Consider the following 23,561-nt stretch of genomic DNA (forward strand, 5'->3'; position numbering starts at 1 on the left):
ATATTTCCCTGTACTAACCTTTTTATTTTTTCTGAGGGATGTTTGAAACAAAGTCGCGCAGTTATACCAGTCTCACTCAATATATAAAGGTATTATGTATTAGATCCTATGTGCTCAAAATTATTAAAATCATGAATCTCTCTTTGAATACCTATATAATCAACTATACATTTGTTGAAATGCAGAAATTTAAGGAATCTGCACCTATTGAAAATGATGACACTAAAAAAGAATTGCACAAGTTCATTTATGAATAAAGAAGGTAACTTCATATCAATCAGTTTTACCATGTACTCTCTTCCACTTGATAGACAATTTTATCATTGAAATTGTTATATATAATCATTACATTCACTTAATTATCATTTAACCATCTGTCTCTTTGTCACAGGATACCAGATTACTTAAACACATTTACAATTCAATAAGAATGACTATACACCACTTAAGGAAAAACTCAACATTGACCATGAGCTCAACGTTGTTGTTCCTTAACTACTCCATAGTCATTCTCAGAGAGGTTAAAAGGTCGAACTTGCTAAATTCATTGCAGATTAAGAGCAGCAATTTGTCCATTATTGGTAACCATTTCACACACTTCTGCCATACATTTACACTTTTTTTCCACACTGTCATTACATGTGCATAACCACATGCAGGACTATTCTTTTTGATGATTAATTTGTATGCATTGTATTTTGTTTTCACAGAATACAAAATCACAAATCAGTTACATTTATCTAATGCAAATAGATGCTAGATCAACTTCGTCGCCTCAAATGTAAGTAATTCTTTCCTAATAAACCTCTCCTTCCAAATTTACCTCTTTAATCTATATGTCAATTAATCATGATACCTTTTTCTTCGTATTATTCTTTAAATCAACCTTACTCTCCTAAACCCAAACACCAATCTCTCTACATCACTCTATCATTTTCAAAATGCCAAATGGTTTTATAATTAATTTCGAGATTTATTTATTATTCTGTTTTTCCTTTGCAGAGTTTATGCAAAAAAATCAGGGCTCCATTTTCTGGCCGTTGTTCCTTTGTCTGTTTTTTGCTACTGTCTTGATCCATTAATTTTATTCAGGTACAGTGTGTAAAGTTTTATTATGTGCTTTTCGTATTCATTTTATAGTTTGTGTAACCATGGTAATGTTGAATTGTCTGACTGTCTTCATTTGAACTCAGATTAACACTAAAGAAGGGATTTCTGCAGTTTGTATTTTATGCACACAGATTATTGACTGTTTTTGTTTTTTTTTATTTCACTAAAGGAACACACTAGTGCACAACAATCTGTTACTGAGATTGGAAATAGAAAACGTAAAGAAAATCCAACTGTTAGAAGTACTGGTAGTGATATAGCACAGAGCAAACAGAAAGATACAAGTGTTAGAAGTTCTTATAATGAGACAGAAAATGGCAGGCCAATTCAGCAAAGTTTTAATGGAAAGAAGCAACAAGATAACCCCAAAAAGGTCCAGAAGACAGGTTTGGGGAAACAAGTACAGTTGTTAAGTTGGTTTGCTAAAGAAGAAGTAGTTGTTGCAAGTGCTAGTATTATATCAAAAGATCCAGAAGTTGAGGTGCATCATGTGCCTCTTGCCCATGATTGTTGGAAAGTATCGGTGCATGAAGTTTTTCATGATATAGCCTTGTATCGCCCAACAAGCGAGTTTAGTAAACTTTATGCGTCCACAGGAAGTATGATTGCATGGCCTATCAAGTACATCAAAGTGAATTAGGCATTTTGGAGGTAATTGCTTCTATTTTCTTATGATACATTAATTGCTAAATTAGAACTTTAGCTGCATGTTTTTTCCTTGAATGAAAAACAATATGACAGGCTACATTTCATTGCTCTTTTTGTGTTTGTTTTGGTTGTGCAGGTAAAAATTGGCACCATGCATAGTATGAAGATGTTCAAAAGGTCAAACCATGGGTCACTATAGATTTATCTTTTGCAATGAACAAAGACAATTCTAATCTAAGATGCTCTCTAGTAATCTAGAATGTTTTCTATTTTGGTATGCATTGTGATGATAATTTGTTGGTATTAAGTTGTTTCAATTCTATACAGTATTGAATTGCTATTGGCAATTAATTTACATTTTGTAATTTCATACTTCCAGTTTATTATCTACATTCTTATCTCAAAGGTTTGTGTAGTTTTATTTAGATTTTGAAATGGTATTGCAAAATTTACAGGAAAAAAAAATTAAGCGCAAATATTACCCGCCACAAATTTGCAAAAACATTTATGTAAACAGGACCACATTTACGGCCTGCTTGCTAGTCAATCACGACGTGCTTTTAAGATCAGTTACGACGTGCTTCTGATGTCAATTACGGCGTGCTTTTGATGTCAATTACGGCATACTTTTATATTTCAAAATCGAAATAAATAATTTATAGAACCCTTTTACGGCGCGCTATTTTTGTCTTTTACAGCGTGCTTCTAAGATCAATCACGGCGTGCTTCTGAGATCATTTACGGCGCACGTTTTTGGTCAATTACGGCGCGCTTTTATATTTCAAAATCGAAATTCAAATTCTCTGAAACTCTTTTACGGCGCTCTTATTTTCCTTTCACGGCGTGCATGCGGGGTCTTTTACGGCTTTCTCTAAACACGCCGTAAAAGAGTTTTGTCTTTTACGACATGCCCATTTACGGCGCTTTTTTGTGTGCCATAATTTGTCTTTTACGGCGTTCTTTGTGGGCCGTAAAAGACCATTTTTCTGGTAGTGTAGGAGCTGGAACACTTTATCTTCTTCATGCCTTTTTTGTAGAATAGTTGCATCTGTGGTGTGAGGTCTGTAGATATTTACCTCGGTCCACATGCTTTTCATATTGTCAAGATGATGAACAAAAGAGTTTGCTCCTTGTTTGGGACCGGTGATGTCTCTTTGAAGTTGAAAAATTCTGGCACAATTATTTTGGTTACCATACATCTCTTTCACAGCTTTCCAAATATGCTGAGAAGACTCAAAATAGCTAAAGATGGCAGCAACAGATGGCTCCATAGAGTTTAGGAGCCTTGACATGACTAGCTGATCTTTGTTGAGCCATGCTTCATAATCGGCGGATAGAGGTGGTGGGATTTGAATGTCACCATTAATGTAATCGAGCTTGGATCTTCCTCCAAGAGTAAGAATGATCGCTCTTGACCAAGATATATAGTTGAACTCATTGAGTAACACTGAACATAGACGTTGGTTTGAGTTTAAATCACTCTCAGAACTTCTAGGTGTGAAGGAAGAGGAAATGGAGCTATCTCCCTCAGCCATTTTCCAGACACAACACAAAAGGAGTCAGGCTGGAAATGGATCCTGCTCTGATACCATAAAGAAATGGTTAATATGATCTTTCTGTGTTGATTTCAAGTGGTAAGATTACACATATATAGGGAGAGGTACAACGTACACACCTTCTCCAGACAAGCCCATACCTATCTCCATATTTTTCCTAATGACCATTCCCTATAATTAGACTAGTTACATCAACAGTATATACCAACTAAGCATGGTAGTAATCACCACACAACCTAACACAAGGTATGGTAAGTAACACCAAGATATGACAATTCTCAATTCTCAATAAAAGATTATAGCGAGACGAGAAGTGAGAGCGAGTACTGTAGCTCTCGTCTCGCTCAAACCCTTCTGAGACTAACTTTGAAGAGGAAGCCTGCATTGCAAGGAAAGTGCTTAAAAACTTGGCTACCACACTGCCAAAGAGGAACAAGGACAAATGTTGGTGATGTCAGCAGCAAAGGCAACGCAACGTCGATCAGTCTTGGTGTCGATTTGCAGAGGACAATTTTCATAAGAAACCTTCCTTCCAAAATCGAAAACGAAGAGGTGAAACAAAGGTTTTCGACATTCGGGGAAGTGCAATCTTTTGCCCAATACTTCATATCCAATCACCAAGAGTCCTAAAAGAACCGGGTTTCTTGTCTTTGAAACAAAATAAGGCGCCATTTCTGGTCTTTCAGCTGCATCTGGCTCTGGCTTGGGGATGGGGATTGTTCTAAAAGGTAGAGAATTGACAGTATGTATTGCAGGCTTTGGATATAAATCGGCTTAGAACAAGGAAAAGAAATTGAAGAGGAGGGCCATGCCAAAAAAGACCAGCACAATGTATATGTGACAAATGAAGCTTGTGAATTGTTTTCAGACCGTGAGCCACCCGAAATTTGGAGAGGAAAAAGACGAAGAAGGGTGGCGGTGTCCAAAATCATAGAGGAAGATGAGTAAGCAACCTAAAAATTGCAGGAGGCCAGAGAAGAAGACAGAGGTAGTAGTAGCAGACGTAGGAATTGAGGTTGATATGAAGAGAAGGAAAAGGGTAAGGCAAGAATAAAGATGTTGATCATGGACTTGACATGCTGATTGAGCAATATAAATCCAATGAAGTATATATTCAAAGCAACAGAGTTCCCTCTAAACTAGTGATGGTGAAAAAAGAAGGAGGTTCCTCCAGACAGCTTAGAAAATGGCTTCATTAATAATTTTCTGTTTGTTTTGTAGAATTCCCATGATCGATCAATCAATCTCTTAGAAAAGGGAAATGTGTTAAGTCAATAGAAGAAAGTTAAGGTCAAAGTCAAAGTTATCAGGAAAACTCCGGTCAAGCTGATGAAGTGTGATACATCATACATGAGAGAATGCTTAGCAGTGAAGTGATCGATCTTGCTTAATAACTCATATACACTCAAACGTATGTACTTTTGTTAGTCATATACGTATACATACGTAAAGGTGTAACAATCATGCTGTTTGCGTGATTAGTTAGCTGTTTTTGTTTTTTTTTTTTGGCCAATGTTAAGTTACCTATTGCTAGAAGAAGAATACTCAGGAGGTTCTTTCATAAGCTACATCTAAAAGACACGATTCAGAAATCTAGTGGAGAACTTTTTTTTTTTTTTGAAAGGAAAGTTGGGGAAATTAGTTAGTAGGAGAGTATAAGAGCACCCTGTAACCTTCTTCTCTAATTACTCTGTAATCTGTTAGAGTCTGTACAATTACCGTAGCAAAATATCAGAGTTTCTCTATTCATCTTCTTTTTCCTTCGTTTTTAGCTTTTAGGGTGTATCTTTTTCGTCATCTCCAGAAATTTTAACATGAAGGAGTAAACGCAACTTGCAGGTTCTATAAATATTTTGCATAGTTATTTTTATTCTTCCTGATGCCTCTGTGCTTAGTATTTGTTAAATTAATTAGCAGAGTACTATACAAAGATATTATAGTTTTAGTTTGTTTGCTGACATGATATATAATTACGTAAATGGCCAAATAATCTCAACGCTAATCACTTTAAGGGTAGTATATATTACTGTGTTGCAGCCAACTTTGCTGACCTCCTATATATTTAATCAACTTTAAACCTTTAAACATGTTCCATATGGTTAGAACCAAGAATTGGTAGACCTATAAGTTACACATTTGTGTGAAATTGTTTGAGCATTCTTCCGTACTATAGCTGGTTGTAGACATTGTAACTGCAAGATACATGAGGAACACAAACAAGAAGTTGGTACTTTGTTGATTACTGTGTTTTCTAGGAACTAGAACAAGTTGGTATTTTGTTATTTTCCAAAACTCTCTTGCATTTTTAGTTGGCATAGATAATATCATGGATCATATCATTAAACTATTGAGGAAGTAATGTCTGAGAGTTCTCCAAGGGAGAAGCTGACAGAGTCTCATAACTTCTAAGAAAAAAAGCTGGTTAATTTTAGGACTTCAAGACTCCTTGTAACTAGTAAGTTGTAAGCACATTTGCCAATTCACAGCAGAAAAAGGTCCATAAATGAGCATCACATGAAAGCCAACAGATATGTACTATGTCTTTAACCCACACCCCCCTCCCCCTTTAATTCTTACAACTACTCTCTGTCGATCTCGTTCATCAGAAAGTGATCTTTTCGATTTTAATTACTCCACCGGTGACAATAATGTAAACCCAAACCTGTTGCGATTTATGATTACCTCTTCCTTCCTAACATTATTAGGACCACGTACAGCTTTATAGTCAATTAATATGCCCGTATTTGCTTTTGTGAGCTGTTGAGTACTTTGAGCAAAACAGTGATGGATCAACCAATGATAATAAAACTTTCTAAGGTTAACACTTTTTAAATTTAGGCAAAAGGTGTTTGATGAAATATTTCAGCAGAGAGACGTTATATAAGCCATTGCAGCAGTGCTGTATATCAAGCTTTAAGTTCAGTACATACTACATAGTGCTTCTATAGCTGCAGGTTATTGTCTAACTTTCAACTAAAGTACCAAACCATGCATGCAACTGACCTAGTTGAATTGGACTGCAGCAAACTTATGTCTTTGTTGCCTTGTTGGTGTAATAGATTCCACTCATCCTATCCTATCTTACCTTTAAATTTCCTTCAATCGTAATTATACAAGGCAGTACTATTTTCTGCAACATTACTGTAAAGCCCTTGTGAGTTGTGATATCCAAGCCCTGACATGTAGTAGGTCTCCTATAACTAACCATTACACAGTTTACACTCACCTACCTATTCACTCCACTCCACAAATGTCAATGTACGTGCCATTAATATCTCATCGATCCCTCCTCTCATGTTGTTATATCCCAGTTGCCCATCTCTTATCATCTTGAAGCTTTGCCACTAGCCACTGACACAAGATAAAGGAGTATAATGGCATGCATATACGTTCCATGGCTCTTGTTGACTCAAATTCTACTACAAGTAGCAAAACATGAGGCCAAGGTTCCAGCCATTATTGTGTTTGGAGACTCGTCTGTGGATTCAGGAAACAACAACCAGATTTCGACACCCTTGAAGAGCAATTTCAAGCCATATGGGCGCGATTTTGCTGGCGGTCAACCCACAGGAAGGTTCTCCAATGGTCGTGTTCCTCCGGATCTCATCTCTGAGGCTTTCGGGCTGAAGCCCTCTGTTCCTGCTTACTTGGATCCCAAGTTTGGGATTTCGGATTTTGTCACTGGTGTTTGCTTTGCTTCTGCTGGAACCGGCTATGACAATGCTACTTCTGATGTACTGGTAAGTCTCCTTGAATTGTTACTTGGATGCCAAATATGGTAACGTTCTTTTGTCAGATATTTATGTTGTTTAACAACTGCTCGTGAGCACATAATTTAAACAGCACACTACTTTAGCAATGTCGAAATTGACAGTTCGATAAAAAAATGTATTAAGCATCATATATATGTCAGACTGTCTGGTGATGAGTCACTCCTCGAGACGTACAGATACTAATGTAATACTTGTTCATGCAGAATGTTATACCTCTGTGGAAAGAAGTGGAGTACTACAAGGAGTACCAAAGCAAATTGAGAGCCTATGTTGGCCATCACAAGGCAAGAAAAATTTTGACAGAGGCTTTGTACTTGATAAGCTTGGGAACCAATGACTTCCTTGAGAACTACTACACGATTCCTCGCCGGCAAGCCCAATTTACAGTCCAGCAGTACCAGGATTTCCTGGTGGAACTTGCTGAAAATTTCCTGAGGGAAATTTACAGTCTTGGAGTCAGAAAAATTTCCTTAACTGGGGTACCTCCTATGGGGTGCTTGCCCTTAGAGAGGGCCACAAATTTCATGAATAATCATGATTGTGTGGAGGAATATAACAACGTGGCTGTGGAATTTAATGGGAAGTTGAACAACATGGTAGCAAAACTAAATCAGGAGCTTCCAGGCTATAAAATTCTATTTACAGCAAAAGTATATCAGTTCTTCTATCAAATCATTAGAAGCCCTTCTTCATATGGTAAATTCATAGCTTTCTATCTATGATTTCAGATTTTGATGCTTATATAGAACTGAGTGATGCCATAGCTAGATTTTGACTCAAATTTATGTCCATTAAAGCATCTTCTTTTTTGGCAAAGTTGCAATAACTGTTCATTCGTTTTCATCATCACCTGCTCTCCCCTCAATATATAGACACACATGTATGTCCTCATATGAGATAATCAAAATTTTCTTATCACACTCTACTCAAGCTTATATCATCTAGCTGTGATATCTTACTAAATAAATGATTGATTAAAAAAATCCTCAATTCTTTTTCTTTGAGATGACCGATATGTATCACTGACACAGAGCACACTTATTAACTTGCAAAGATTAAATATATAGTCTGGAGGGCTTAAGGCCCCAAGAGTAATTAATTAGATTTATACCGGATACTTTTTACCAAACTTACTAGCTAAGCTAGACACTACTCAAAAAGAGTACTACACCAGCTGATATATTAAAAGCGTGCATATTAATGCATGAACTGGCAAGCTGATACAAGTAGGTGAGAAATTCAATGTGAGCTTAAATAAGCATGCAATCAAGCCAAGTTGGGCACATGGCTCTGTTGCAGCAAAATTATTGTTTCACTAATGCTGAGATGGTGATCCTAGGAATCGATATCACTTTGGTACCTCTTAAATTTCTTATTTTGTAATATACCATTTTTATATCAGTTTAATTTCTCTTACCAGCTGAGGTAGTTTCACCTAGTTTGTACTACCCCTTTATCTTGACTTTACTGTTTGAACCATTTACTGTTTAAAATTTTGAATATTTGTTCCCGATTTTGGCAGGGTTTGATGTTGCTGAAGTGGCATGTTGTTCTACTGGGACATTTGAGATGAGTTACCTCTGCAACGAGGATAATCCATTTACATGCACAGATGCAAGTAAGTATATATTTTGGGATGCCTTTCATCCTACAGACAAAACAAATCAGCTAATAGCTAACATTTTGATTCCAGATCTTCTAAAATTGTTCAATTGATTTATTATTCTTTTTTTTTTTCTTTCTCAAAAAAAAAAAAAATGCTTTCACATTTTGCTGTAGAAACTAGAAGGCGTGGTGTGATGGCTCTGAGATTTTATTATTTTATGTGTTATGTAACGACTCTAATATATAATATAGTGTTTATGTGTACAATGGTCTGATCTGATTGTTCTATTACACTAAGCTTTAACTTCAAATGTATGAAGTATGAACTGATATTTATACACGATCGAATAATACTTCGGTGATCATTGGAGTACGTTTGGCCAAGGAAACCAAGGCTACGAACGTTTTGATCCAATGATTTTTTTTTCTTTTTGCTCTATGAGGGATCGACTGTATCTCGATGAAACAATACATCAATGGGAAGTTAGTCGATCGAGAGGTTAATTTTTTTCTGTTTTTTGTTTTAACTGAAGCAAGGTGAGGGAAGAACTCCCTGACACCCCAAATTTTATTAGAGAAGAAGAAAAGTTACAAGGGAGGGGAACTAAGTCAGAACCTCTACAAAACCATACAAAACAACAAAGAAAATAATCTAACGAAATAAAAACTTATGAATACCCAAGCGGTCTTCATTACAATTCGAAGCAATGATGATTCATATCTTACAGCACAAAGCCAGTAATACTATATTGGCTAATGCATCTGCAACATGATTTTCTTTGTGAAATATATGAGATGAATAGAAAAGCATTTGAGAAATAGGAAACAAAAAATTATTCCATTAAACTTGAAGTTGTCAAGGCACCAAAAAATGAGACCAAAGAAAGTCAAGAATAAGACAAGAAACAACATCTAACGTACATATTTCCAATACCGATCTCACAATTGCTTTGCTTACCACCATTACCTTTGCCGCAACCGAGCTTGGGATGTCAAAATTAGAAACAAAAGCACTAACAACTTAACCTCTATTATGGGGGTGGTCAACAAATTTGGCCCCTCAATCATGAGAATTAACCCCACCATGAATACAAGAATGATTTCAACCATGAATATGGCGATAATTATGATCGTAAAGACAACAATAATGACGGCCATAAAGCGCGGCCATGATTACAGCAATAAGTGTAGTAATCATTACAACTATAAAGCACAGGAATGATGACGGTCATAAAACTCAATAATAATTACATGTATAAAGGTAGTAGTTATCACGACTTATGACCTAAATCTTCCCACACCTATAAATAGGGGGCACAACGACCATGTAAGGCATCCCATTTCGACTTATTTTACTTTACTCGACTAAGAAACATACTGACTTAGGCATCGAAGGATTTTTTGCAAGTACTTCCCCTCCTCTTCAAGCCGACGGTTAAACTCCAAGTTAATGCTCAAAGGAAACTTATCGATCATTCCTGGTCAGCTCCCGCTCCAATCCGCATTCATTGGTGAGTCAAAATCCTCTTCGAAAATTTTTGTCACCAACAAGTGGTGCCGTCTGTAGGAAGACTTTTTGCTAAAAAGTGATAGCTGGAACTGCACCTTAAGAAATCTCATTTATATCATAAAGGACTAGGAATGACAAAATCCAAGCCCCATACGACATGGCCCCAAACCTGCTTGACGACTTGAACTTGTCGGTGAAGACTTGAAAATGCAAATGCTCAAGAAGGCAATCGCGCCAAACTCTTAAGCTCGCCAAGGTGACAACCTTGTCGATTGAGGTTCGAGGTGACAACTGCATCGAGGCTAGTAAGAGAAGGAGATTGTACAGCATCAAAAGATAGAAACCACCAAGTTGGGCTCAGGTCGAGGCCAAATTTTAGAAATTTTCTCTTATGACGAGTGTCCATGCAAAGAGAAAATTTGGGGACATTGTGGAGGTGGTCAACAAATTTTGACCTGCAATCATGAGAATTAATTCCACCATGAATACGAGAATAATTTCAACCATGAATACGGTGATAATTACGATCGTAAATGCAGCAATAATGACGGCCATAAAGCGCGGCCATGATTATAGCAATAAGTGTGGTAATCATTACGACTATAAAGCACGATAATGATGACGGTCATAAAGCTCGATAATAATTGCATGTATAAATACGGTAATTATCACGACTTATGACCCAAGTCTTCCCACATCTATAAATAGGGGGCACGACGACCACGTAAGGCATCTCATTCTGACTCATTCTACTTCACTCGACTTAGAAACGTACTGACTTAGACATATTAGATGATTTTTTGCAAGTACTTCCCCTCCTCTTCTAGCCGACTGTCAAACTCCAAGTCAACGCTCAAAGGAAGCTTTTCGATCAATCCTGGTTAGCTTCCTCTCTAGTTCACATTCATTGGTGAGTCAAAATCCTCTTCAGAATTTTTCGTCACCAACAAGTGGCTTCGTCTTTGGGACTTAAAAGGTGATTGGGGGAGCTGCCCAAGGAGTCCCATTTCTGTCATTAAGGATTGGGAGTGACAAAATCCAAACCTCAAACGATGTAACCTCGAACCTACTTGGTGACTTGAACTTGCAGGTGAAGACTCAAAAATGCAAATGCTCGAGGAGGTAACCGTGCCGAACTCTCAAGCTATTCGAGGTGACAACCTTGTCGAGGTTTGAGGTGACAACCGCATCGAGGCTGGTAAGAGAAGGAAATCGCACTGCGTTAAAAGAGAAGGAACCTCCGAGTTTGGCTTCTAGAAATTTCCTTTAGGATGAGTGTCTAAAGAGAAAATTTGGGGGCATTGCGGGAGTGGTCAACAAATTTGGACCCGCAATCATGAGAATTAACCCCACCATGAATACGAGAATGATTTCAACCATGAATACGGTGATAATTACGATCATAAATGTAGCAATAATGCCCGCCATAAAGTGCGGCCATGATTACAGTAATAAGTGTGGTAATCATTACGGCCATAAAGCACAGCAATATATGATGATGGTCATAAAGCTCGATAATAATTACAGCTATAAAGACAATATTAATCACTACTTATGACCTAAGTCCTCTCAAACCTATAAATAGGGGAACGCAACGACCAATTAAGGCATCCTATTGCGACTTATGGCACGTTTACTTACTTGGAATGGAATGGAATGATTACGGAGTAAAAACACTCCTGTGTTTACTAACACATAAAGGAATCGGAATGATTCCAGGTAAAAGAATTCTTGTGTTTACTAATACATGAAGGAATCGGAATTGGTGTAGGTCCCACCTATTTATCAGGAATCGATTCCTGAATACTCAGGAATTCGATTACGAAGGGGGGAGATGGGTTTAGGAATCATTCCTCCGGAATCAATACCGATTCCTTTCTTCTCCCATTCCACTTGTCTCCAATTCATGATTATTTTCCATTTCAAGTAAGTAAACGTGCCATTATTGTACTTCACTCCTCTAAGAAACATACTGATTTAGACATCAGAGGGTTTTCAGCAAGTACTTCCCCTCCTCTTCTAGCAGACGGTTAAACTTCAAGTCATCGCTCAAAGAAAACTTCTCGATCATTCCTGGTCAACTCCCTCTCCAATCTAGGGATGACAATGGGGCGGGTTGGGGATAGGGATCACAATACCATCCCCATTCCCAGGGTCATTCTCCACCCTCATCCCCGCCCCAATCCCCAATAAAAATATATTGGGGATTCCCCGTTCCCATCTCCACTGGGGACTAGGCCTCCAAACCTGCCTCAAATCCCCAATAATAATTTAATAAATAAAATAAATTTTTTCTTATATTGCCTTTTTTAAAATCAAAATCTACAACAAACAAAATTAAAAAATAATTAAATTCATAAATCATAATTCAGTGAGTGCAAAAGTCAAAAAGTAGCCATTTTTATGTTGTAAAAATACAGCCATTAAAGTAAAGTAGTAAATGTATATATGGTGCATTTATGAAGTTAGGGTTTATTAGTTTATATGGTGCTTTTTATGTTGTAAAAGTGTAGCCATTAAAAGTATTATATGTATATGTTTGTGATTTATTAAAATATATATAAGTTAAATATATGTATATATTATTGGGACGGGAGTGGGGATGAGGATCATAATACCATCCCCGCCCCATCCCCAATCTTAGATAGCGGGGATTGGGGATCCCCATCTCCATTCCCCATTTGTCCCCGAATCCTCCCCCCATTAAGGGCGGGTATCTAATGGAGCTCCACCCCACTGAGGATTTTTGTCATCCCTACTTCAATCCTGATTCATTTGTGAGTCAAAATCATCTTCGAAATTTTTCGTCACCAACAAGTGGCGCCTTCTGTAGGAAGACTTTTCCCTAAAAAGTGATAGCAGGAGCTGTACCTTAAGGAATCCTATTTCTTTCATTAAGGACCAGGAGTGACAAAATCCAAACCCCAAACGACATGGCCCCGAACCTACTTGGTGACTTGAACTTGTCAACGAAGACTCGAAAATGCAAATGCTCGAGAAGGTAATCGTGCCTAACTCTTACGCTCGTCAAGGTGACAACCTTGTCGATCGAGGTTCGAGGTGACAACGGCATCGAGGCTACTAAGAGAAGGAGATGATACGACATCAAAAGATAGGGAACCTCTGAATTGGGCTCAGGTCGGGGCCAAATTGTAGAAATTTCGTCATAAGACGAGTGTCCATGCAAAGAGAAAATTTGGGGGCATTGTGTGGGTGGTCAACAGTTTGACCCGCAATCATGAGAATTAACTCCACCATGAATACGAGAATGATTTCAACTATGAATACGGTGATAATTACGATCGTAAATGCAGCAATAATGACGGCCATAAAGCGCGGCCATGATTACTGCAATAAGTGTGGTAATCATTACGACTATAAAGCACGACAATAATGACGGTCATAAAGCTCGATAATAATTATATGTATAAATACGGTAGTTATCATGACTTATGACCCAAGTCTTCCCACACCTATAAATAAGGGGCACGACAACCATGTAAGGCATCTCATTCCGACTTATTCTACTTCACTTGACTAAGAAATGTACTGACTTAACCACTGCAAGTTGCCTAGTGGTTCTTGCCTAGTTGGGTGTGCTCCCCAACCTAAGTTAAAACCCCGAAGCTGTCAAAATGGCCAGGCACTGTGTTGCAATACACAGTTGGAGTATTTCACATGCGCCGAAGGGGTTTATCTTGAGCCTAGGAAGCCTTTGGGTTCCTCTTGACAAAGTCAAAAAGAAATGTACTGACTTGGACATATTGGATGATTTTTTGCAAGCACTTCCCTCCTCTTCGAGCCGACTGTCAAACTCCAAGTCAACGCTCAAATGAAGCTTCTCGATCAATCCTGGTTAGCTTCCGCTCTAGTTCACATTCATTGGTGAGTCAAAATCCTCTTCGGAATTTTTCATCACCAACAAGTGACTTTGTCTGTGGGAACAATTTTCCTTAAAAAGTGATTGCGGAAACTACCCAAGGAGTCCCATTTCTGTCATTAATGACTGGGAGTGATGAAATCCAAGCCCCAAACAACGTAATCTCTAACCTACTTGGCGACCTGAACTTGCCGGTGAAGACTCAAAAATGCAAATGCTCGAGGACGTGACCGCGCTGAACTCTCAAGCCCGTCCAGGTGACAACCTTGTCGAGGTATGAGGTGATAACAGCATCGAGGCAAGTAAGAGAAGGAAATCGTACTGCGTCAAAAGCGAGGGAACCTCCGAGTTGGGCTCAGGTCGGGGCCAGCTTTTAGAAATTTCCTTTAGCACAAGTGTCCAAAGAGAAAATTTGGGATCATTGTGGGGGTGGTCAGAGAATTTAGACCTGCAATCATGAGAATTAACCCCACCATGAATACGAGAATGATTTCAACCATGAATATGGTGATAATTGTGATTGTAAATGCAGCAATAATGATGGCCATAAAGCACATCCATGATTACAGCAATAAGTGTGGTAATCATTACGGCCATAAAGCACGGCAATGATGACGGTCGTGAAGCTCGATAATAATTATAGCTATAAAGACAGTAGTAATCACGACTTATGATCCAAGTCCTCTCAGACCTATAAATAGGAAGCACGACGACCAAGGCATCCTATTCCGACTTATTGTACTTCACTCCACTAAGAAACATATTGACTTACACATCGGAGAATTTTCTGCAAGTACTTCCCCTCCTCTTCGAGCCGGTGGTCAAACTCCAAGTCAACGCTCAAAAGGAACTTCTCTATCATTCTTGATTAGCTCCCGCCCCAATCCGCATTCATTGGTGAGTCAAAATCCTCTTCGAAATTTTTCGTCACCAACATCTACCCATCACATGCCGATTCTTGATTACAAGCTCCATCAGAATTGATCTTGATGCACGCCAAAGAAGAAGAATGTCCATTAATGAATCCCTACTAATAGTCAGGAGGTTAATTACGATTCCCATTTTTATCTTTCAATGTTGGGAGTGAATGTAGGAACATTTAGGATGTTCGGCCATTCAACCTTTTTTCTCTTTTCAGTGTGCTTACGTAATGTATAGTTGTCTGTGAAGGCATATGTAAATAAGATTCTTTCATATAAATCACTATATTTATCATCATGTGTTCGTGTTTATAAGATTTTGAGTAGCTAAGCAAAATAGTAATGAAGGCCCAATGGGTTTTCATGAATTAACATACAATTCAAACCCTTAGTCGTTGAATTTTCATTTAGGGCAATGGTAGAGTACGATTTGTAGCCATTCTAGCTGTGTAAGTGAATACAAATTTTATTTTTCAATTTCACATAATATATCTTGCCACATCATAATCTTACAACACCAACTTTACTTTTTTATATTTTCTTTTACATTTTAGGAGGTAAATCAATGATGTTAATAAATTTAATTAGGTGACAAAAAAAAATACTGCGTGTTAATAGCCTCCATGAACTATGTATTAATTTAAAGAATATGTCTACAGATTCTTTAAGCAATTTGATTAAATTTTTTCCTATAGTTTTTCTTTCTAAATAGCACTAATATATTGAATTAGGTGATAGGAAATAGGCATTAAATTTTCTTTCCAAATACTAATTAATTTCGTCTAAAAAAATAGCATTAAGAAATTGAATTTGAAAAATACGTATGTCCAAATTAAGAGGTAAGAAAATAATCCATGCTAGTAGCATCCATTAATTATCATCTACAATCTAAATATAAGGAAAAAAATTTAAAAAAAAATAAAAAAACTCATATGAATATGTATCTTTCACATATTATGAAATTGCAAGAACCCACCAAACCTCAAATTCATAAACATGTGTTATGCAAATCTATTGATCTAATATATGTGTAAATCTATTGATCAAATTACTTGAATTTTTTTATATTCTTGATTAAAGAAAAAAAAATTGTTGTTTAAATCTAAACATGAGTGTAATGAAAAAAAAAATCAAAATAATTTTTTTTTTTAGAAGAAAACCAAAATAATTTAGAGTCACTAGAAAGTTTTTTTTTTCTGAAGAATCACATGATATGATTTGACAAATATAGGTCATGTGTATATGTGATATGGTACGACATCTAAAATTGCGGCCACAAATATTATGTCTTATTTGAAGCCAACAATTATTTTTCTTTATTGAATTGGGGCACAAGGTGCATGGGTGTTCGATGATATGTTATGACGTCATAAGGTAAGTTTTTATCATACCATACTCTGGAAATGCAAGTATTAACGTAAGCATGTAGGAGTAGGCCTTAATTGTATTGCACTAGTGCTGGTCATCCGTTCTATACCAACAGCCAAGAACAAGTAGTGCCTTCTGTAAAAAGAAGAGTGACGTACAAAGATGGTTCTCTCTCTAACTCTCGCAAGAGAGGTCGCTTGGCAGCGGCTAGGTTTTGCTGGTGGCGGCTCTGTACTTTCACCCAAGAAGGAGGTCTTGTCACCTTCATCTGGATTGTTCCTTGGTAACGGCGGGCGTGCTCGACGGTGCCTGTATCTTGTAGGCTTCGGCCTTATTTTCTTTGCTGTGTTCGTGGCTTGTGTTCGCATCAATGGTGGTGTGGTTAGTAAGGAGGCGATCTGGGGTCATCCTCACGGGTCTCAACAGATGGTGTTTGTAAAGGCCAACGCTAGTGATTGGGTTGCTGATTGGATGATTAATCCAGGTCAGCGTGCTCTGGGGATGATGGCGGCAAGGGCCGGCATCGGTGTTTGCTCAGATTGCGGCGAAGATCGCTGGCAGAATTGGGGTGATATTGGGTTTATGGTGCTCTGCTGGTCTTCGGAGCTAGTTTGCCCAGAATCGGATCCGCGCGCTACTAGTGGTGGTGGAAGAGCGGGTGTCGGTCTCCGGCGAGCAGTGCATGGTGGCGAAGGCAGGGCTGTCTCCTCACTTGGTGTTAACCCTAGGTGGGGTGACTGGGACTGGTATTGGGATGCTATCATCTCTGGTGACGGAATTTGGAGGACAGTGGTGAAGGCTTTCCAAAGTGGTGAAAGCGCAATTGGCGTCCTCCGGCAGGTGGTGTTTGGTGGCGGCGGCAGGGTTGCTTTCTCACTTAGGGTTTGTCCTAGGTGGTTGGGTTGGGCCTGGAATTTAACTGTTAGGGAGCCAATTTGGGCCCTCGCAGTTACCCTATTTTTATTTTTATTTGTTATTTTAATTCTGCCCCTTTATCTTGTTCAAAAAGATAATGGGTTGGTTTGTTTCTTGCTTTGAGTGGGAAAGATCACAAAGAAAAGAGATACCCGTTGAGCCCCTATATTGGAGGCGTTATTTTTATTCCTCGGGCTTCTACTTTTCTTTGTTTGGGCTTAATATTAGAAGGTGGGTGTGCTAGGAGATTACTAGTTTTGTTTGCTCTGTTTAGGGGTGGCTTTGTAGTAGTTTCTACGGAACGGTTCTTTCTGTCGCCCCCATAGGGGGGGATCGTTTTTGTACTGCTTGCTGAGCTGCATAATGGATGACCTTTACCCGCAAAAAAAAAAAAAAGTAGTGCCTTCTGTATTGGTTTAGTCCCTCAGTAGCTGAATTTTCGACCAATTAAATTCACATGATACGATTCACATGTATTGCTTTAGCTGATAACCCGGCACGTGACACAATTGAATTGGCCAACACCAAACTCAGATGCTTGTTGGTTTATCAGTTTCCACCCATCTTTGATATTCAATTTACTCACCTAGCTAGCTACCATTAAATACTCATGAAATCTCATTAATTACCTCATCAACTCCTCTCAAGTTATTACAAGACAATTGCCCATCTCTTATATATCGTCTTGAAGCTTGCCACTAGCCACGGAGACAAGACAAAGTTGTACAATGGCATACATATACATTCCATGGCTCTTGTTCTCTCAAATCCTCCTACAAGTAGCAAAACATGAGGCCAAGGTTCCGGCTCTCATTGTCTTCGGAGACTCCACCGTGGATTCCGGAAACAATAACCGGATTAAAACACTTTTGAAGAGCAACTTCAAGCCCTATGGCCGCGACTTTGCTGGGGGTCAACCCACAGGAAGGTTCTCCAATGGTCGTGTTCCTCCGGATTTCATTTCTGAGGCTTTTGGACTGAAACCATTCGTTCCGGCTTACTTGGATCCCGACTATGGGATTTCGGATTTTGTTACTGGTGTTTGCTTTGCTTCTGCTGGAACTGGCTATGACAATGCAACTTCTGATGTACTAGTAAGTCTTCTAATCGAAAGGCCTGTCACTTGTACGTTTTGTTAGTTGCATGCGTACCAGATGCTAATCTCATATACATGTGGTGTTTCTTTCATCAGACTGTTAAGAGTCGAAATAGACCAATCCGTATAACATGTTGGACTGTCTAGCAAGAGAAACTTTCCACAAATACTAATATCTTAACTTGTCACCATGCAGAATGTGATCCCTCTATGGAAAGAAGTGGAGTACTACAAGGAGTACCAGGCCAAATTGAGAGCCCATGTTGGCCATCACAAGGCAAGAGAAATTTTGACAGAAGCTTTGTATGTGATAAGCTTGGGAACCAATGATTTCCTCGAGAACTACTACTTGCTACCCCGCCGGCAAGTCCAATATACAGTCCAGCAGTACCAGGACTTCCTTGTTGGACTAGCCGAAAACTTCATGAGGGAGCTTTACAGTCTTGGAGCCAGGAAGATTTCCCTAACTGGGCTCCCTCCCATGGGGTGCTTGCCCTTAGAGAGAGCCATAAATTTCATTGGTCACCATGATTGTGTGGAGGAGTACAACAATGTGGCCGTGGAGTTTAATGTGAAGTTGAACAACATGGTGGCAAAGCTTAACCAAGAGCTTCCAGGCTATAGAGTTCTGTTTACAGAGAAGGTCTATCAGTTTGTCTATCAAATAATCAGAACACCTTCCCTATTTGGTGAGTTCATAATTTTCTATCAATCATTAATTTCAGATTTTGATCGATGATTCGATCTATAGAACTTAACGATCATGCCATAGAAAGATTTTGTCTAATTAATATCTATGTCCATATGAAATCGTCGATCTTAAATGTTACATTAAGTGTGCTCCCGATCGATTACTGTCACTGACTCTCCCACCAGTCCTTATCTCTGATAGGTGTTATAGCCTTTATAGGACCCTAGAGCAATGTCATTTCTTTCTCGACCCTCAGAGCAATGTCATTTCTTTCTCTTTGAATGGCCCGACTGAAAAAATGTATATCAATACGCACTCTAGAACACTATAGAACATAATCAGTCCCATAACCGAGATTTTATATATAACTTCGATATATAATTTAGATGATCTAAACACAGAAAACATTCAACCTTGAGTAATAGTACTACACCAACCAAGTGCAAGGATATATATATTCTCAATAACACCAACCAAGTGCGGATCGATGTATATATTCTCAATAAAGGGTACTACACCACCCGATCGAATCAAAGAATATTTATGCATGAACTGGATAGTCGATCGATACAAGTTGGTGAGAAATTTAATGTCAGATTAATTAGGCATGCAATCAATTCAGGTTGGGCACATGGTTCTATTGCAGCAGAATAATTGTTTCAAATATGAACAGTGTATCATTTTATCTCAGTTTAATTACTTTTATCAGTAGAGGTAGGTTTAATATTTACCTTTATACTAGCTACATCTTGGCTTTGACTGTTTTTAACCATTTGCACTTTCAAAGTTTGAATATTTGTTATTGATTTTGGCAGGGTTTGATGTTGTTGAAGTGGCATGTTGTTCTACTGGGAGATTCGAGATGAGTTACCTCTGTAGCGAACCAAATCCATATACATGCAAAGATGCAAATAAGTATATGTTCTGGGATGCCTTCCATCCTACAGAAAAAACAAATCAGTTAGTCTCCAACTATTTAATTCCAGATCTTCTACAATTCTACAATTGATTTATTGTTTAAGAAAAAAAATGCTTCCATATTTTGTTATAGAAAATGAAGTGTGGTTCTAAGAATCTATATAGTTTTTAGTATATGTTTTTGTGCACCGTGCCATTATTATTTCAGTTTAGCTCAAAGTATTTGTTTCCAACAAATAGTTGACCTGATAGTTCTACACTTCTACTACATCGAGTATCGACTTTAATCAATGTATGAACAGTCCGATATTTATACATGTGCGTGGCTTCATCACCGCTCTTACTAAAAGAGAGTCTTCGTCAGAGTACATCTCACGCGTTAAGGTTGAGTTTCACAAGAAGTAAGTTGTTGCTAAACTAGCAAACAAAATATATTTATAGAAAAGTTGTTAGAGCTGCTTGAAATAAGCTAAGATACTCTTAGAAATAATTAAGAATAACCTTTGTTTTTGGATGGGCAAAAGCAAAATCTAATATGTGCAAAAACTAAGAGGACAGCAAAGACAAAGGGCAGTATTAAGCATTTGATGCATGGTATGTATACAACTCCTAATCTGAAATTCAGTTTTGTGATCGAATACTTTTAGAAGATTGTAGATCAGCAAATAGTTTGTACTTTCTGTACATGATGGTTATATTTGCTCGTCAACAGTGACTTGGTCTTGTGGCTATGATGTGAGTGCTAGAATACTAGTAATGCAATAAAAGAATCAATAACGTTTTGTTCAGAGTCATATTAGATCTTCTTGCGGGTTGGAATTTATGTCCTCTTTGATGTATTTTTTTTTCATTTTTATTAAACTTCTCCGGGCGAGGTTCAAAGTTTAAAGTCCAAAAAAAAAAAACGAGGTTATTATATTTGGGAGTTTTTTTTTAATAACGACTATTAAAATAAGAATTAGTTAAAAACTTTTGTATTACACTCACTTTTCGATCACATTACTTCAAATCAACAATTAGATGTTTAGATTATTTATAAAGTATGAAACTAAATGGGCAAAAATTAATGTGCAATTAGTGTGATTCAATAATATCATATCGATCCCCCAACTTATGTGATAAAAAACAGCATTTTGATGAGCACTCATGATTACACATCAAACATATACTACTAGCAAAATAAGGATTACATACAGATTTTTCTGACACTGACTTTCAAAATCAGTGGTCATTGACTAACACACGGATAATCCTTTTGAATTAGAAATTCACACAGAGATCAGTACAATATAGAGCCAGTTGAGTCCCACAAGAAAAATTTTCTCACAATATTGTGTGACTTACACTTACTATCACACAGATATATCGGTGAGAGACCATTTTGATTAGACTGTGTTGCAGAGTTTTGTATGCAATGTTTTGATAAAAAGTTGCATCGATAATTGCAAAAATGCAATTGATACAGATAACAGAAAATTATTAGGGACATCTGTGTTTATGTCAATATACAAATGACACTGTAAAACGTATGAATTGAAAACTGATCTCAATATAACTTAAACTTGTAAAATAAATTCATTCTCAGCTTACCTTCCTATGGATTTTCTCTCTTGAGTACTATGTTCTCCGATCTTCGACGACTCACCCGTCCTTAGATCTTGGTCTCCTCTTCCAAGAGTTCAGACAGCAACTCCGGGTGATTGTCATATGGATATATGATTTGGGTGTTTCTTATGAATATTCTTTTTCACTTTCAGGATTCGGACTGCTTTTTTTCGTTTTTTTTTAACTTAACTTTTTCAAATTGATTTACTGAGGTACTAGTGCTTTACTCTGGAATCTTCAAGATTATTTAGTTCATGAGAACCACATCACGAAGCTGACTATATATCTCTTTCATCGACGGCAAAGACGACATCGCTGCTAAAGTCATCGCCGGAGCCTCGAAACCCGATTTGGGAGCGGATTGATTTGGAGTCGAGGGCGGCGTTGTCGGGTACTATTCCAGCGCGTTAATATGGAAGAAGTTGATGAGGTTGTCGACGATTGGAAGTCGCTAGGTCTTGTTCGACTTGGTTTTGGTTCAAGCCCGATCTCTTGTCGGAATGTAGTTTGGGTGGAACGTTGGCCGCATCTGAAGAATTTGGTTCGTTGATGTCGGCGTCTGAAGATGGTTCACGATCTGCTCTTATGCATCGACGAGATCCGGATAATAGTACTATCAGCCTTCAATAAGGAGCTTGATGTTTAGGTTGGCTTCTGGACCTATATCCTCTTCAAATTCAACCATGTCTTCCTCACACAGTGTTCTGGGCTATTCCCATAAAAGCTGTAAGTTTCTGTTTACAATAGCAGATCTGCACCTTCTACTGAGTTTTTATTATGGTTTAATTGCTTTAGTGTTGAGGTTGGTGGAAAGTGGGAACAGGAGGAACTTCTTTCATTGTTTCTTCACTTTGTTTAGAAATATATGGTTTGTGAATTATATATGTGGTTCAATATTGCAGAAGGCAACTGCGCTGAGAAAGGAAGTAGAGATTCGTTCCTGAAATGAAGAATTAGATATGCAGTACTTGGCAATTATGCAAGAGAATGCGAAGACGGCGGAAGACGGGGAGTAATGCTTGGTAACTCTGGAGGGATTTTCTCGAGTTTTAGAATTGCATCTTGGAATTCCAAAGTTAGTTTGTTGAACTTTGGAATGAGAAAGAACAGATCTTGGGAAAGCAATTTTTTGAGACAAGGAGTTCAATTATTTTGTTGTATAAATTTAGTATATTTTCGTCGATGCGAAATGTAGATCTTGCTAGTTGATTCTAATCTTTCTAAGCTTTTGTTGGAAATTATTCTTTCCTCCCCCATCTTTTGTAACTTATTTGAAAAAACGAAAAAATGGGAGTAAATATGTGCTCACCTGGTCAGTTGCTGACCAAAAGAATTTATGCTCAATAACCCTTAGATTTACATCTAAGGTCATCTCTAGTAAGTGAGGGCTATATTGGGGTCAGGGCCATAATTTAGCCCCCAGATATATTATTTTTTATTCATGAACAAGTGAACCATCTCCAGTAAGGGAGGACTAAATTTTAGCCCTATCAAGTAGTAAAATCATATGTTTTTTTAATTTTTATGATTTTAATTTATTTTAATAATATTTTAATTTAGACTAAAATTAATTTATGAGGAAAAAATTAATTTTTAAGGTGTATATTTGAATGAGGTATTTATGTGGTATTGTTGATAACATTTTCTGATAAGTTTTTTAAGTGCCATGTGCAACTTTGGAAGCAAATATGTAGATTCTCGATTATATATAGTGTCTACGCGGGAAGATTAATTATTACAAAGTCTTATTAAATTTACTGATATGTTAAACTAAAATTGAGATTGGAATGGTCTACTCATTTCATTTCATAGCCTCTTTATATAGGGAGAGAATTACAATGGAAAGAACAATTACAATGATGACATTAAACGCTAATTGATCCGTAATTGTGCTTATTGATGGTAATCACTGATTTCTTGATTCCCTCTCCGTCAGTCGCTTTGACGAAGGCACATAATGTGTTTT

General features: G+C 37.6%; 2 protein-coding genes and 2 long non-coding RNA genes across 4 annotated transcripts; all 4 read left to right on the plus strand.

Moving 5' to 3' along the window:
• The first annotated feature begins 399 nt into the window (after positions 1-399).
• On the plus strand, positions 400-1,035 carry LOC121051647. Its single transcript, XR_005806359.1, has 3 exons — positions 400-581; positions 711-781; positions 1,003-1,035. It is a non-coding gene; the product is annotated as an uncharacterized LOC121051647 (long non-coding RNA).
• A 5,496-nt stretch (positions 1,036-6,531) lies between these two features.
• On the plus strand, positions 6,532-8,956 carry LOC112189440 (GDSL esterase/lipase At2g42990). Its single transcript, XM_024328775.2, has 3 exons — positions 6,532-7,054; positions 7,291-7,783; positions 8,610-8,956. Exons 1-3 carry the CDS (start codon positions 6,689-6,691, stop codon positions 8,801-8,803), a joined length of 1,053 nt encoding a protein of 350 aa, XP_024184543.1. The 5' UTR covers positions 6,532-6,688; the 3' UTR covers positions 8,804-8,956.
• An 8,869-nt stretch (positions 8,957-17,825) lies between these two features.
• On the plus strand, positions 17,826-20,187 carry LOC112190954 (GDSL esterase/lipase At4g26790). Its single transcript, XM_024330473.2, has 3 exons — positions 17,826-18,379; positions 18,578-19,070; positions 19,888-20,187. The coding sequence occupies exons 1-3, from the start codon at positions 18,014-18,016 to the stop codon at positions 20,079-20,081; spliced, it is 1,053 nt and encodes a 350-aa protein (XP_024186241.1). The 5' UTR covers positions 17,826-18,013; the 3' UTR covers positions 20,082-20,187.
• Positions 20,188-21,479: 1,292 nt separating this feature from the next.
• LOC121051841 lies at positions 21,480-22,717 on the plus strand. Its single transcript, XR_005807167.1, has 2 exons — positions 21,480-22,321; positions 22,498-22,717. It is a non-coding gene; the product is annotated as an uncharacterized LOC121051841 (long non-coding RNA).
• Positions 22,718-23,561: the final 844 nt, after the last annotated feature.

This window comes from Rosa chinensis, chromosome 2 (genome assembly GCF_002994745.2).
Source record: "Rosa chinensis cultivar Old Blush chromosome 2, RchiOBHm-V2, whole genome shotgun sequence".
Taxonomy (NCBI): domain Eukaryota; kingdom Viridiplantae; phylum Streptophyta; class Magnoliopsida; order Rosales; family Rosaceae; genus Rosa; species Rosa chinensis.

What these genes read in the sequence shown, in the direction of transcription:
- LOC112189440 (XM_024328775.2), top strand. Translation starts at nt 6,689, where the DNA reads ATGGCATGCATATACGTTCCATGGCTCTTGTTGACTCAAATTCTACTA. An exon ending in ATGCTACTTCTGATGTACTG is followed by an intron (nt 7,055 to 7,290) that starts GTAAGTCTCCTT and finishes TTGTTCATGCAG; the next exon opens with AATGTTATACCTCTGTGGAA. An exon ending in TAGAAGCCCTTCTTCATATG is followed by an intron (nt 7,784 to 8,609) that starts GTAAATTCATAG and finishes CGATTTTGGCAG; the next exon opens with GGTTTGATGTTGCTGAAGTG.
- LOC112190954 (XM_024330473.2), top strand. Translation starts at nt 18,014, where the DNA reads ATGGCATACATATACATTCCATGGCTCTTGTTCTCTCAAATCCTCCTA. An exon ending in ATGCAACTTCTGATGTACTA is followed by an intron (nt 18,380 to 18,577) that starts GTAAGTCTTCTA and finishes GTCACCATGCAG; the next exon opens with AATGTGATCCCTCTATGGAA. An exon ending in CAGAACACCTTCCCTATTTG is followed by an intron (nt 19,071 to 19,887) that starts GTGAGTTCATAA and finishes TGATTTTGGCAG; the next exon opens with GGTTTGATGTTGTTGAAGTG.